Genomic DNA, 11206 nt, shown 5'->3' on the forward strand with positions numbered 1-11206 from the left:
GCCCATTCTTCATGGCAAAACTGCCCCAGCTCCTTCAAGTTGGATGGGTTCCACTGGTGTACAGCAATCTTTAAATCATACCACAGATTCTCAATTGGATTGAGGTCTGGGCTTTGACTAGGCCATTCCAAGACATTTAAATGTTTCCCCTTAAACCACTCGAGTGTTGCTTTAGCAGTATGCTTAGGGTCATTGTTCTGCTGGAAGGTGAACCTCCGTCCCAGTCTCAAATCTCTGGTAGACTGAAACAGGTTTCCCTCAAGAATTTCCCTGTATTTAGCGCCATCCATCATTCTTTCAATTCTGACCAGTTTCCCAGTCCCTGCCGATGAAAAACATCCCCACAGCATGATGCTGCCACCACCATGCTTCACTGTGGGGATGATGTTCTCGGGGTGATGAGGTGTTGTGTTTGCGCCAGACATAGTATTTTCCTTGATGCCCAAAAAGCTCAATTTTAGTCTCATCTGACCAGAGTACCTTCTTCCATATGTTTGGGGAGTCTCCCACATGCCTTTTGGCAAACAGGTTTGCTTATTTTTTTCTATAATCAGGAAGTGCATCCTGATCTCTCCTTTAACCTCTCACTTTGCAATGCACTAGAAGGTCCTGTGGCTTAGACCTGTGTAGTTTGACGGCCCTCCATTATTATATGGCCTCCATCTTATCTTTATCTTTCTTTTATCTTTTATGCCCTTAATCAGGTGTATATATAGCCCATTTCAGTGTTGTTTGCATCTTGGTTATCAATCAATGCGTTACACTTATCTTGTATTCTCATCACCATTCTTAAATGGTGGGGTCCTGTTTTCTGAACCCTTTCACTATTGTGGCCCTCTTGCATGCACCTCTTATCCAAACTCCCTTACTGCTCAGCCTTCCTGACCTTGGGTAAACCACTTGTAGTATTTTGTGGTGCCCTGGCCACTTATTCTTGTTTACAAGATTTCTTGCCCGCTATAATCACCATCTCTTAATGGCAAGGCCCTGTTACCTGGACCTTATCTGAGTATTGGCCTTCTGACCTTCCGTCTCCTTTACTTTGGGGTCACCTGCTAACAGGTGAATCTCAGGGTAGGGGTTGGAAGAGCCCTTCAACTAGGCTATGGTCCTCAACTGTTGAGGTGCTCGATAGTAGATAAAGGGAAGAGCGTGTATAAAGTTGGCCTGTGTAAATATTGTGAATAGTTCGGTGAACAATGAAACATAGGAGGGAAAGAGGTCCCAATGTGAGCTAAGTCATGCAGTATGCACTTCCTATTTATGGAAAAATAAAAATGAAAGAAAAAAGGTGCCGCCAGTGGGTTCGGAAGCAATGGCTTTTTTTCTGGCCACTCTTCTGTAAACCCAGCTCTGTGGAGTGTACGGCTTAAAGTGGTCCTATGGATAGATACTCCAATCTCCGCTGTGGAGCTTTGCAGCTCCTTCGGGGTTATCTTTGGTCTCTTTGTTGCCTCTCTGATTAATGCACTCCTTGCCTGGTGGGGGGCCCTCTCTTGGCAGGTTTGTTGTGGTGCCATATTCTTTAAATGTTTTAATAATGGATTTAATGGTGCTCCGTGGGATGTTCAAAGTTTTTTATATTTTTTATAACCCAACCCTGATCTGTACTTCTCCACAACTTTGTCCCTGACCTGTTTGGAGTGCTCCTTGGTCTTCATGGTGCCGCTTGCTTGGTGGTGCACCTTGCTTAGTGGTGTTGCAGACTCTGGGGCTTTTCAGAACAGGTTTATATATATACTGAGATCATGTGACAGATCATGTGACACTTAGATTGTACACAGGTGGACTTTATTTAACTAATTATGTGACTTCTGAAGGTAATTGGTTGCACCAGATCTTATTTAGGGGCTTCATAGCAAAGGGGATGAAAACATATGCACGCACCACTTTTCCGTTTGTAAAATTTTTTAGAATTTTTTGAATTAAGTTATTTTTTTAAATTTCATTTCACCAATTTGGACAATTTTGTGTATGTCCATTACATGAAATCCAAATAAAAATCTATTTAAATTACAGGTTGCAATGCAACAAAATAGGAAAAACGCCAAGGGGAATGAATACTTTTGCAAGGCACTGTAAATGTTTATCAACACCGGCCAGTGTAGTGCAGTGTTAACTTTTTGCACTCCTCAGTTTTGAATCAACACTAGAAATGTACCACTTTTTTCAGTGTACTTTTTACTCTGTGTAGAGTGGGACCATATGTACTCACTGACAGTGTTAAATTTAACACTTTACGTGTTGATTTAACACTTTCAAATTTACTGTGTATAATGCACGTTATAACTAACGTTAATGCTACTTCACTACAATCTTACCGTTATCAGGCCCGTTACAGCATGTTGCATAAAATCATCATTCGTACCAAGGCTGGGCATATCATGAACTCCAATTCAATTGTTATACAAAATGGACACGTAAATAGCCTACTAATAATTAGTTAATTATCATAAAACTCAACAGGATTAAACCTTTCTCTAATTATTCTCTGAGGAACTCTCCACAGTAGATATGCTGCCATTTTATCAGTTAATCCACCTCAAGTGGCAGTTTAGAATTAATCGCCAATCTAAGTTTATATATATTTTATGATTCATTGAGCAACAGGCTTAAAATTAATCTAGGTTTAAAGTGAAAACTAAACTTAGATTAGAGGAAGGATTTAATTTAACTAGGATTCATTTAAAACTAGGTTTAACATTTGGTGCAACAAGGTGAATAGATAAACCTTGATTTAACCCAGTTTAAGAGTTAATCCATGTTGGTGCAACCCACCCAGAAAGTTGTGGTAGAGGTTTATCAGATGAGGAAATATTAAGCTCTATGACAAAACTTAATTAGATGAGCAGCATGTAACTGGAGAGGTTGACGTCGAAGTAAGCGAGGATACACTGAAATGTGTTTTGTCAGATGGAGGGTTCAGGCATACCACTCCAAATAATGGTGTGTTTACATTGACTCGTGATGAATGGGAGAGGGTCCATTCGGAGGGAAGTGGCAGGTATTTCAAAACGTTCTCATGGGTAGGCCTATTTGTAGGAAAGATTAAAGAGTAGAATCCTTACTGTGTAGTACATTTTCGACATCATACATTTTCAGACACACACACATATATATATATATATTTTAGCTCCATAGAGGGTGAAACTTGCATTGTCATTTCATAATACTGCTGTATATAAGGTGTACAACCTCCTCTGTTTGGCCGCTCACAACAGAAGTGGTAGATAAACCAGTGTTGAGAAACATAACATCTGAACAACGCACAAATAACTTTTGGGATTCTGGTGAAATCAGGTCACTACAATTACTGAAATAAAAACTTAAAAATGAAACATCGGCACAAATAATCGTTTTTCCTGTACAGCGCTATATTTGTACCGTATAGCGTTCAGGCAACCCATTTTAAAATGTTTGACCACAGTAAAAGTCCAGCAACACTGCATATTATTCAGGTCCCCATGAAATGATACCACATATAGATTCTACAGACCCTACTGAGTATTCTCTACAATACTTTTATTGCGACGTCTAGAAATAGTTTTTGCTCTGGTTTTCTGTTCTACCTGATAATTAATTGCACCCACCTGTTGTGCCAGGTCTAAATCGTTCCCTGATTAGAGGGGAACAATGAAAACAAGCAGTGGAACTGGCTTCGAGGTCCAGAGTTGAGTTTGAGGGCGGAGTGAATCTTATTGTGGGCAATGGAATGGCTGGAGTAAAAGGCCAGCAATATTCTGTATTATCTAGTGCCCCATGAAAAGACACCATATATAGCCTACATTCTACAGACCCTACTGAGTGTTCCCTACAATATTTTTTACTGTGGCACTTTGAATAGTTTGTTTTATACACCAATAATATTTCATGTACAGTATTTTGCATTGGGGGTATTTATTTGACCTTGGAACATGTTTTAAAACACACGTGTATTGCAAATGTCACTTAAATATGAACAAATATGAATATTGTTCATGTTTAGACAAATATTTTGATATAACAATAAGAAATACAGGTTATTGACACTTTTCTACTATTACGTGAGGGACTTTTATTTTGAACATTTCTGGTTGTCACGTCTTCCCTGTGGGTGGGTGTTGGAGAATTTGGATTTACCTGTAGCCGCAGGTAATAACCTACACGGGAAGACGAAAGAACAAAACACTGGAATTTACCAAAAGGAGTTTAGTCTTCACTGGGTAGGGTTGGTAGCTAGCAGTTGGTGAGTTGAGAAACCGATACACACAAACTCGACCCAAAGAAAGAACGTTTTCCCGTACGGACTTCCGTAATTTAATCGGCGTCAAGAGTTAACAAAAGTAACCCGAGCGATTTATGCGGTAAGTTAACTTCTCAGGTGTTCACCGTATGAAGAAGCTTATCCTAATTTCGGACAAGCTTGACTCTAGCCTGACAAAGTGATCTTTATAGATGACATGTTATTTGTGTTTTGAAAAGTCATATTTAAAACTTCCCAATTTCTTTACCCTTAAAAAGGTAGCCTACCCGATCAAAATAGACCGAATGCACGCACGGAAAATGTAACCAAAACAAAGTCCTTGTGACAGTTCCACAGGCCAAATTGATAAGCGATTTAGATTGACTTGAAAGATATCAGAATTTGACTTTTTCCTATGGCATTCTCTCCAATTGCTTGATTGTTAAAACATGTATCTGCAAAGTAGCCTACAACAAACTATAGGCTGTATCTCAAAATACAGTATTAGTTCAACGTTTGGCGTCAATAGTCTACTTGTTGCAACAGGAAATGATTAATGTGACTGACTGGCAAAGAGATGATAAGTAAGCATAATAATTACTGTGTTTAGATATGACTATTATAAAGTGTATATATTCCATTGTTCCCATCACATTGAAAGGTCCCGGGAGCTTTGAGCCATGCCTGGCCACAGCACAGGGGCTCCTCAGAAGTCCCGCCACGACAAACAGCACTGGGGACACAGCACCAGGGCTGACGGCTACAAGCAGGGCCGCACCATCTCTAGAGACCGCACCGCCAGCCAAGAGTCCTACAAGGACCCCCATGCTGACCACAACACACGGGAACAGTACAATGGCGACCATACCCGTCACTCTGAGGGCCAGCAAGGCCGCAGAGGAGCCCCCTCGACACGACACGTCAACGGGCGGGGGTCAGAGACACTGGGCTTCATCCCTGGCTCAGCAGACTCTCCCCAGAGCACAAACGCATGTGGGTCCTGTACCTCTATGGGCTGGAGTGGCTGTAAGGCGCTCCTTTGCTGTGTTCTCACCTGTGGCTTCTGTGGCAGCCGGGATCTCTGTCTGCCTGTCAACAACGAGAGCTCCACGGACCACCCCAGCAAGGCCGACCCTGAGCAGCCCCACCCCCCCAACGGCATGCCCGTGTCCAAGCCCACCTGCGGCATCCCTCTGGAGTCCAGCATCAAGCCTTCCAAGCAGCCCTCCAAGCTGCCTCCCAGTGACAGCTTCCGCTACAAGGACGTCCGCATCGGAGGCCAGACGGTGGTCTATCCCACCTCGTCGTCGGGCCCCAAACGGACGCGTACGGGCGGCAAGGGCGACAGCCAGCGTCCCGTCAGCAACACCAGCACCATCTACTCCCGAGAGGACCTGGATCTGGACGACCTGTGCGACAGCGGCACGGACATTGACTCGCTCATCACTAAGAAACTTCTAGAGCTCTACGCGTTGCACCAGATCGACCAACTGGCCAAGTGCACGTCTGACTCGTCATTCTCAAGGAAGACCAATGAGATCAGCGAGCTGATCTGCAGCATTGCTCAGGACTACAACCTGGAGCAGCGGGAGGCAGAGTGCAGGCTGGTGCACGGCGTCATCCGCATCAGCACGCGCAAAGGCAAGAAGAACAAAAACTCCAACTCCAACTCCCAGGCCCAGGAGCCAGTGCACCAGCAGCCGCGAGCAAACGGGGGGAACGACCGAGGGACCCTCCTTCCTGACAGTGGCAATGAAACAATGACGTACACCTTTAACAGCAGTGAGAGTAAGAGAGGGTTACTACATTTGTGTATCCATTCAAAATAACTAGCGCATTTCAGGTATTGAGGGTCTTGCGAGAATAAATGTGACAAAGTTTTGTTTCAATTTAAGTCAGAAAATCCAACAATGAATTCTATTCCACATTATTTTCCCATTTAACCTCCCAGTTTTCCCCTATTCTTACTTCATGTTTATGTTGCATACCAATACCATAGATGACTCTGCTGAAATGCTTTTGGTGCGCTAGTGTCTGTTGTCTCACCTCTTCGGTATCATTGAGTCTCCATTTTCTATTCATTCATATACATCTATGTTTGAGTAACTCTAAGTTGTGTTTTTACCACAGTGGAGCCTGAGGTGAAAGTGTCAGAGCTGACACAGTCGGACGAACTAGCCAGGCAGATGAGGTACTACAGTGGAAGAGGTAAGTACTTCTGGACTTGAATTCAGTCTCACAGTAGGAGTGCTGATATAGGATCAGTTTAGTATTTTATATCATAATGAATGAGATTATATGGAAATGGCGTACCTGATCCTAGATCAGCACTCCTCTGAGATGCTTTTTCAAAACGTGCCCTAGTCTAGGTCAAACCTGCTTGTACAGTAACATTGTTTGGCACTTATTTTACAGTATTTAGACTACTACTACTATATCAAGACCCTGTACTTCCCCATACCATAGATGTTGTACTGTATAAGATGCAGTGCATTCGGAAAGTATTCAGACCCCTTCCCTTTTTCCACATTTTGTTACCTTACGGCCTTTTTCTAAAATGGGTTAAATACAATGTTTTAACTCATCAATCTACACACAATACCCCACATTGACGATGCAAAAACATGTTTTTAGACATTTTTGCAAATGTATTATAACCAAAAAACATACCTTATTTACACAAGTATTCAGACCGTTTGCTATTTGACTCATAATTGAGCTCAGGTGCATCCTGTTTCCATTGGTCATCCTTGAGATGTTTCTTCAACTTGATTGGAGTCAAGGCTCACACCTCTATATAAGGTCCCACAGTTGAAATGTGCATGCCAGAGCAAAAACCAAGCCATGAGGTGGAAGGAATTGTCCGTAGAGCTATGAGGCAGGATTGTGTCGAGGCACAGATCTGGGGAAGGTTACCAGAACATTTCTGTAGCATTGAAGGTCCAAGAACACAGTGGCCTCCATCATTCTTAAATGGAATAAGTTTGGAATCACCAAGACTCTTCCTAGATCTTGCCGCTCATCCAAACTGAGCAATCAGGGGAGAAGGGCCTTGGTCAGGAAGGTGACCAAGAACCCAATGATCATTCTGAGAGAGCTCCAGAGTACCTCTGTGGAGATGGGAGAACCTTCCAGAAGGACAACCATCTCTGCAGCACTCAACCTATCAGGCCTTTATGGTAGAGTGGCCAGGCGGAAGCTACTCCTCAGTAAAAGACACATGACAGCCCGCTTGGCATTTGCCAAAAGGCACCTGAAGACTCTCAGACCATGAGAAACAAGATTCTCTGATCTGATGAATCCAAGAATGAACTCTTTGGCCTGAATGCCAAGCATCACATCTGGAGGAAACCTGGCACCATCCCTACGGTGAATCATGGTGGTCCCAGCATCATGCTGTGGGGACTGAGACTAGTCAGGATGGAGCAGGGACTGAGACTAGTCAGGATGGAGGGAAAGATGAACGGAGCAAAGTAGAGAGATCCTTGATGAAAACCTGCTCCAGAGCACTCAGGACCTCAGACTTGGGCAACGGTTCACCTTCCAACAGGACAACAACCCTATGCACACAGCCAAGACAACGCAGGAGTGGCTTCGGGACAAGTCTCTGAATGTCCTTGAGTAGCCCAGCCAGAGCCCGGATTTCAACCCGATCGAACAACTCTGGAGAGTCCTGAAAATAGCTGTGCAGCGACGCTCCCCGTCCAACCTGACAAAGCTTGAGAGGATCTACGGAGAAGAATGGAAGTTATTCTCAAAATACAAGTGTGCCAATGTTTTAGCGTCATACCCTAGAAGACTCGAGGCTGTAATCGCTGCAAAAAGGTGCTTCAACACAGTTACTGAGTAAAGGGTTTGAATACTTTTTTTATAAATTAGCAAACATTTCTAAACAGTTTTCTTTGTCATTTTGGAGTATTGTGTGTAGATTGAGGGGGAACAATCGAATCGATTTTAGAATAAGGCTACAACGTAACAAAATGTGGAAAGTCAAGGGGTCTGAATATTTTCTGAATGCACTGTATAACTTGAATCTGAGGCAGCATCTATTTACACTTTGATGGGTTCTGTAGCATTTCAGTGTAATTGTTCTACACTGGAAATATTCTCCCATATCTGATCCGATACATGTTTTTAGAACAATAACACATTGTTTCCTTGTTGTGGCTCATGGAATGGTTCTTTACTTGTCCTGGGCAGTCTTCATTTAGGCACCAAACGGAATAAAACTGACTGGAACAGGGAAGGACTAGCTAGACTTGTCCAATTAGAAACGCTCATTTTCCGTTGCAAAACGTTTCTATCTGCGTGGCCCAATGAACACAACCCTGGGTTCTATGTGGCAGCAGAGGTAGTAGGCCTAACCTCTGGACTGACTGTTCCAGTAAGTCATGGTAGCTGAGGGGCTCTGTTCAACGCAGCTGTAGTGCCCAGTGCAGCTGCAGGCGTTTTCTAACCTTCTCTCTGATCACCAGTGGCTTACCGTGCTTTGATGTGACTCCTGGAGAAGGAAAGCCTTCGCATTCCTCCTTTTTCGGTGTGTTTTCTCCTGGCTATTACACCACCTCCCCCTCTCTGCCACCCTATACACCCCTTGCATCCCATCTCAGTTTCCCTATTTGCTCTGGGTAGGTGGCGGTGCATATCGCCCCCCCTTAGGCAGCGTATCAGGTGACATTAAATACCTAACGGTCGACGGTTTATGGAATTTGGGGAGTAACCCTGATTACAGCTTTTTGTTGGTGAGAATGGAAGGTGAGGGGGAGTCTTGTTACAGTGCCTTTTGAATGGAGGAACATTGCGGTGTTTTCACACCATATGCATCTCTGAGAGTGTGCCAGGATATCAGCTGTCAATGTCATTTTTCTATCTTTTATTTGATGAAGGGACAGTTTACTGGAAACAGATTTAAGCCTAGTCCTGTAAATAAAAATGCTCAATGGAGAATCTGTAGCTTTTAAATCCAGGATTAAGCTTAATCAGTGTCCAGGAAACCTGTTCCATAAGGTATTGTGTGGTTCAGTAACCATTTTTAAAGTGGTAACTTCAAATATTTCTATCCCTTGTAGTCTCTGTCCATTTGAAATACTGGCTGGTAAATGTCTCTCTCTATTCTGGCCCTCCTAGCTCACTCCTCCAGCTCAGCTACTGCCTACTCTCCCTACCAGCATGACACAGAGACTGACTCGTCAGGGGTCCCACTGCTGCACGTCCTCTGAGCGTCATGACAAGGTCAACACAACGTCCAGGGCACAACGTTCTCAAGGGCCTCAACCGAACTGGGGCCGGCTGTTGTGTGATAGTGGGGCATATTTTTGTTGATCAGCCTATTGTTCCTCCAACACTGTCATGCTTCCCTGGAACTAATAGAAGGACATCCTATAGTGACAGAGAGGATGTTAAGTGTGGGACTATTGAAGCCGTCTCTTCTCTCTGGTGTGGAATCAGCATGTCCTTCCAAACCATGGAACCGTCTGTGAGGGAGGCCTGCTTGGAAGGGCGAGATGGTGGCACCAGTCTACGGGTGCCCAATTGGCACATATCTGAACATCGGAAAAACAAGGGGATTTCTTTTTTTTTTTAACGGGAAAACTAGATTTCTATTGTGTATTTGCATGCTATATTGTAAGTTGTTTTTATACCAGTTATGTTGTTGCCTTGCCACTCCTAGCAGAGACACCAAAATCACTCCATGCATTTTTAACTCCGGGTTCAGTCACTTTACTGAGAACTAACGCATAACCGTCCCTGTTTTAGTGTGTGTGTGACAGTGCGTTAGGGCAAATTGACACCCTACCATTTGGACCCAGTAGCAGGTTTATCTTCATACTTTCAGTGTCAAAGGAGTTACTTTGTACAAAACTTTTTTCCAAGTGAACGTTGCTTTTTTTGTCTAAACATCTCTTTCGACATTGACAAAATGCCAATGTATAGGTAATTTTTTAAATAAAAATAAAAAAAGCAATGAATCCCCTTGCCTGTTTATGCCAACTTGCTACTGTTTTAATTCAACTCCGTTGATCAAAAATATATGATAATATAGTTAAGTCTAATAGAGTATGGATTCGGTATGCACATTAACTTGATCTGTGCATATGATTTCCATTGACACCAATGCTTGAGTTAAACGCAGATCTCAAGGATGGATTCAGTCCATTGGGTGTTCAATTACTTTATGCTGCTTATGTTTACACAGATGTATTATTGGGGAACACTAGGGATTTTGTGTTTTTGATGTTGGGTTGGGCTCTAATTTGTCATTTGATCAATTTATGTTAATGTCAGCTATGCAGCAGGAGGAGGGGGGAAAGATCTAATGTAGTCTACTACATTTAAAAAAAGCTTGTACTGGTAATTTATTGTCAAGCTTTCAGTTTTTCCTTCCCATGTAATGTGTTAACGGGCATCGCTGTATATTTCAACACTAACTGCTCCTACACTCTAGTTTTGCCTGCTCTCCCTGTCACAGCAACATGTTTGTGCAACGTTGTTGGGCTACTTTATCAGCACCTCTCTTTCTCCCCGTCTCTCAAATTACTGTCAGCCCCACCCCCCCCACCCCGGTCAGTGTGTTGTCAGTCTATTTCCGCCCTCAGCGAAAAAGGAGGAACTCGTTTGACTGGTTCTGACAAAAGGATATCAAATCCTGCTGTCTGTCCTGAGTAGTTCATCGCCGAGGGGAGCACTACGAAAACCTGCTTTTGAGAATTTCTGTGTCCCGATGCTCTGTTGAGATTCATTTCTGTTTTCCCTGGCTTCGCCCCCTCTGTATTCCAGTTCTACCTGTGTGAGGCATCATGAAATTGTAGTTTCACAATTAACACCTCACACCCGGTCACATGACATTATACGTACCTTCTCTAAACCGAATGGCACAGAATGTCTCTTCTTTTGGATGTTGACATGCATGGTGACATTTCAATAAAGACAAATGGTGACATATTTCAATAAGCATTCAACAAGCCCATGTTTGTAGTGGATAAC

At 43.2% G+C, this 11206-nt stretch overlaps 1 protein-coding gene across 1 annotated transcript; it reads left to right on the plus strand.

Moving 5' to 3' along the window:
* Positions 1-4100: 4100 nt before the first annotated feature.
* On the plus strand, positions 4101-10191 carry LOC106583484 (keratinocyte differentiation factor 1). Its single transcript, XM_014167720.3, has 4 exons — positions 4101-4343; positions 4884-6010; positions 6353-6430; positions 9350-10191. The coding sequence occupies exons 2-4, from the start codon at positions 4903-4905 to the stop codon at positions 9439-9441; spliced, it is 1278 nt and encodes a 425-aa protein (XP_014023195.3). The 5' UTR covers positions 4101-4343; positions 4884-4902; the 3' UTR covers positions 9442-10191.
* Positions 10192-11206: the final 1015 nt, after the last annotated feature.

Source organism: Salmo salar, chromosome 02 (genome assembly GCF_965601325.2).
Source record: "Salmo salar chromosome 02, fSalSal1, whole genome shotgun sequence".
NCBI classification, from domain to species: domain Eukaryota; kingdom Metazoa; phylum Chordata; class Actinopteri; order Salmoniformes; family Salmonidae; genus Salmo; species Salmo salar.

Bases quoted from the DNA above. Each gene is read 5' to 3' on its own strand.
- LOC106583484 (XM_014167720.3), top strand. From the start codon at position 4,903: ATGCCTGGCCACAGCACAGGGGCTCCTCAGAAGTCCCGCCACGACAAA. The intron at 6,011-6,352 runs GTAAGAGAGGGT...TTTTTACCACAG, and splicing joins CACCTTTAACAGCAGTGAGA to TGGAGCCTGAGGTGAAAGTG. The intron at 6,431-9,349 runs GTAAGTACTTCT...TGGCCCTCCTAG, and splicing joins GAGGTACTACAGTGGAAGAG to CTCACTCCTCCAGCTCAGCT.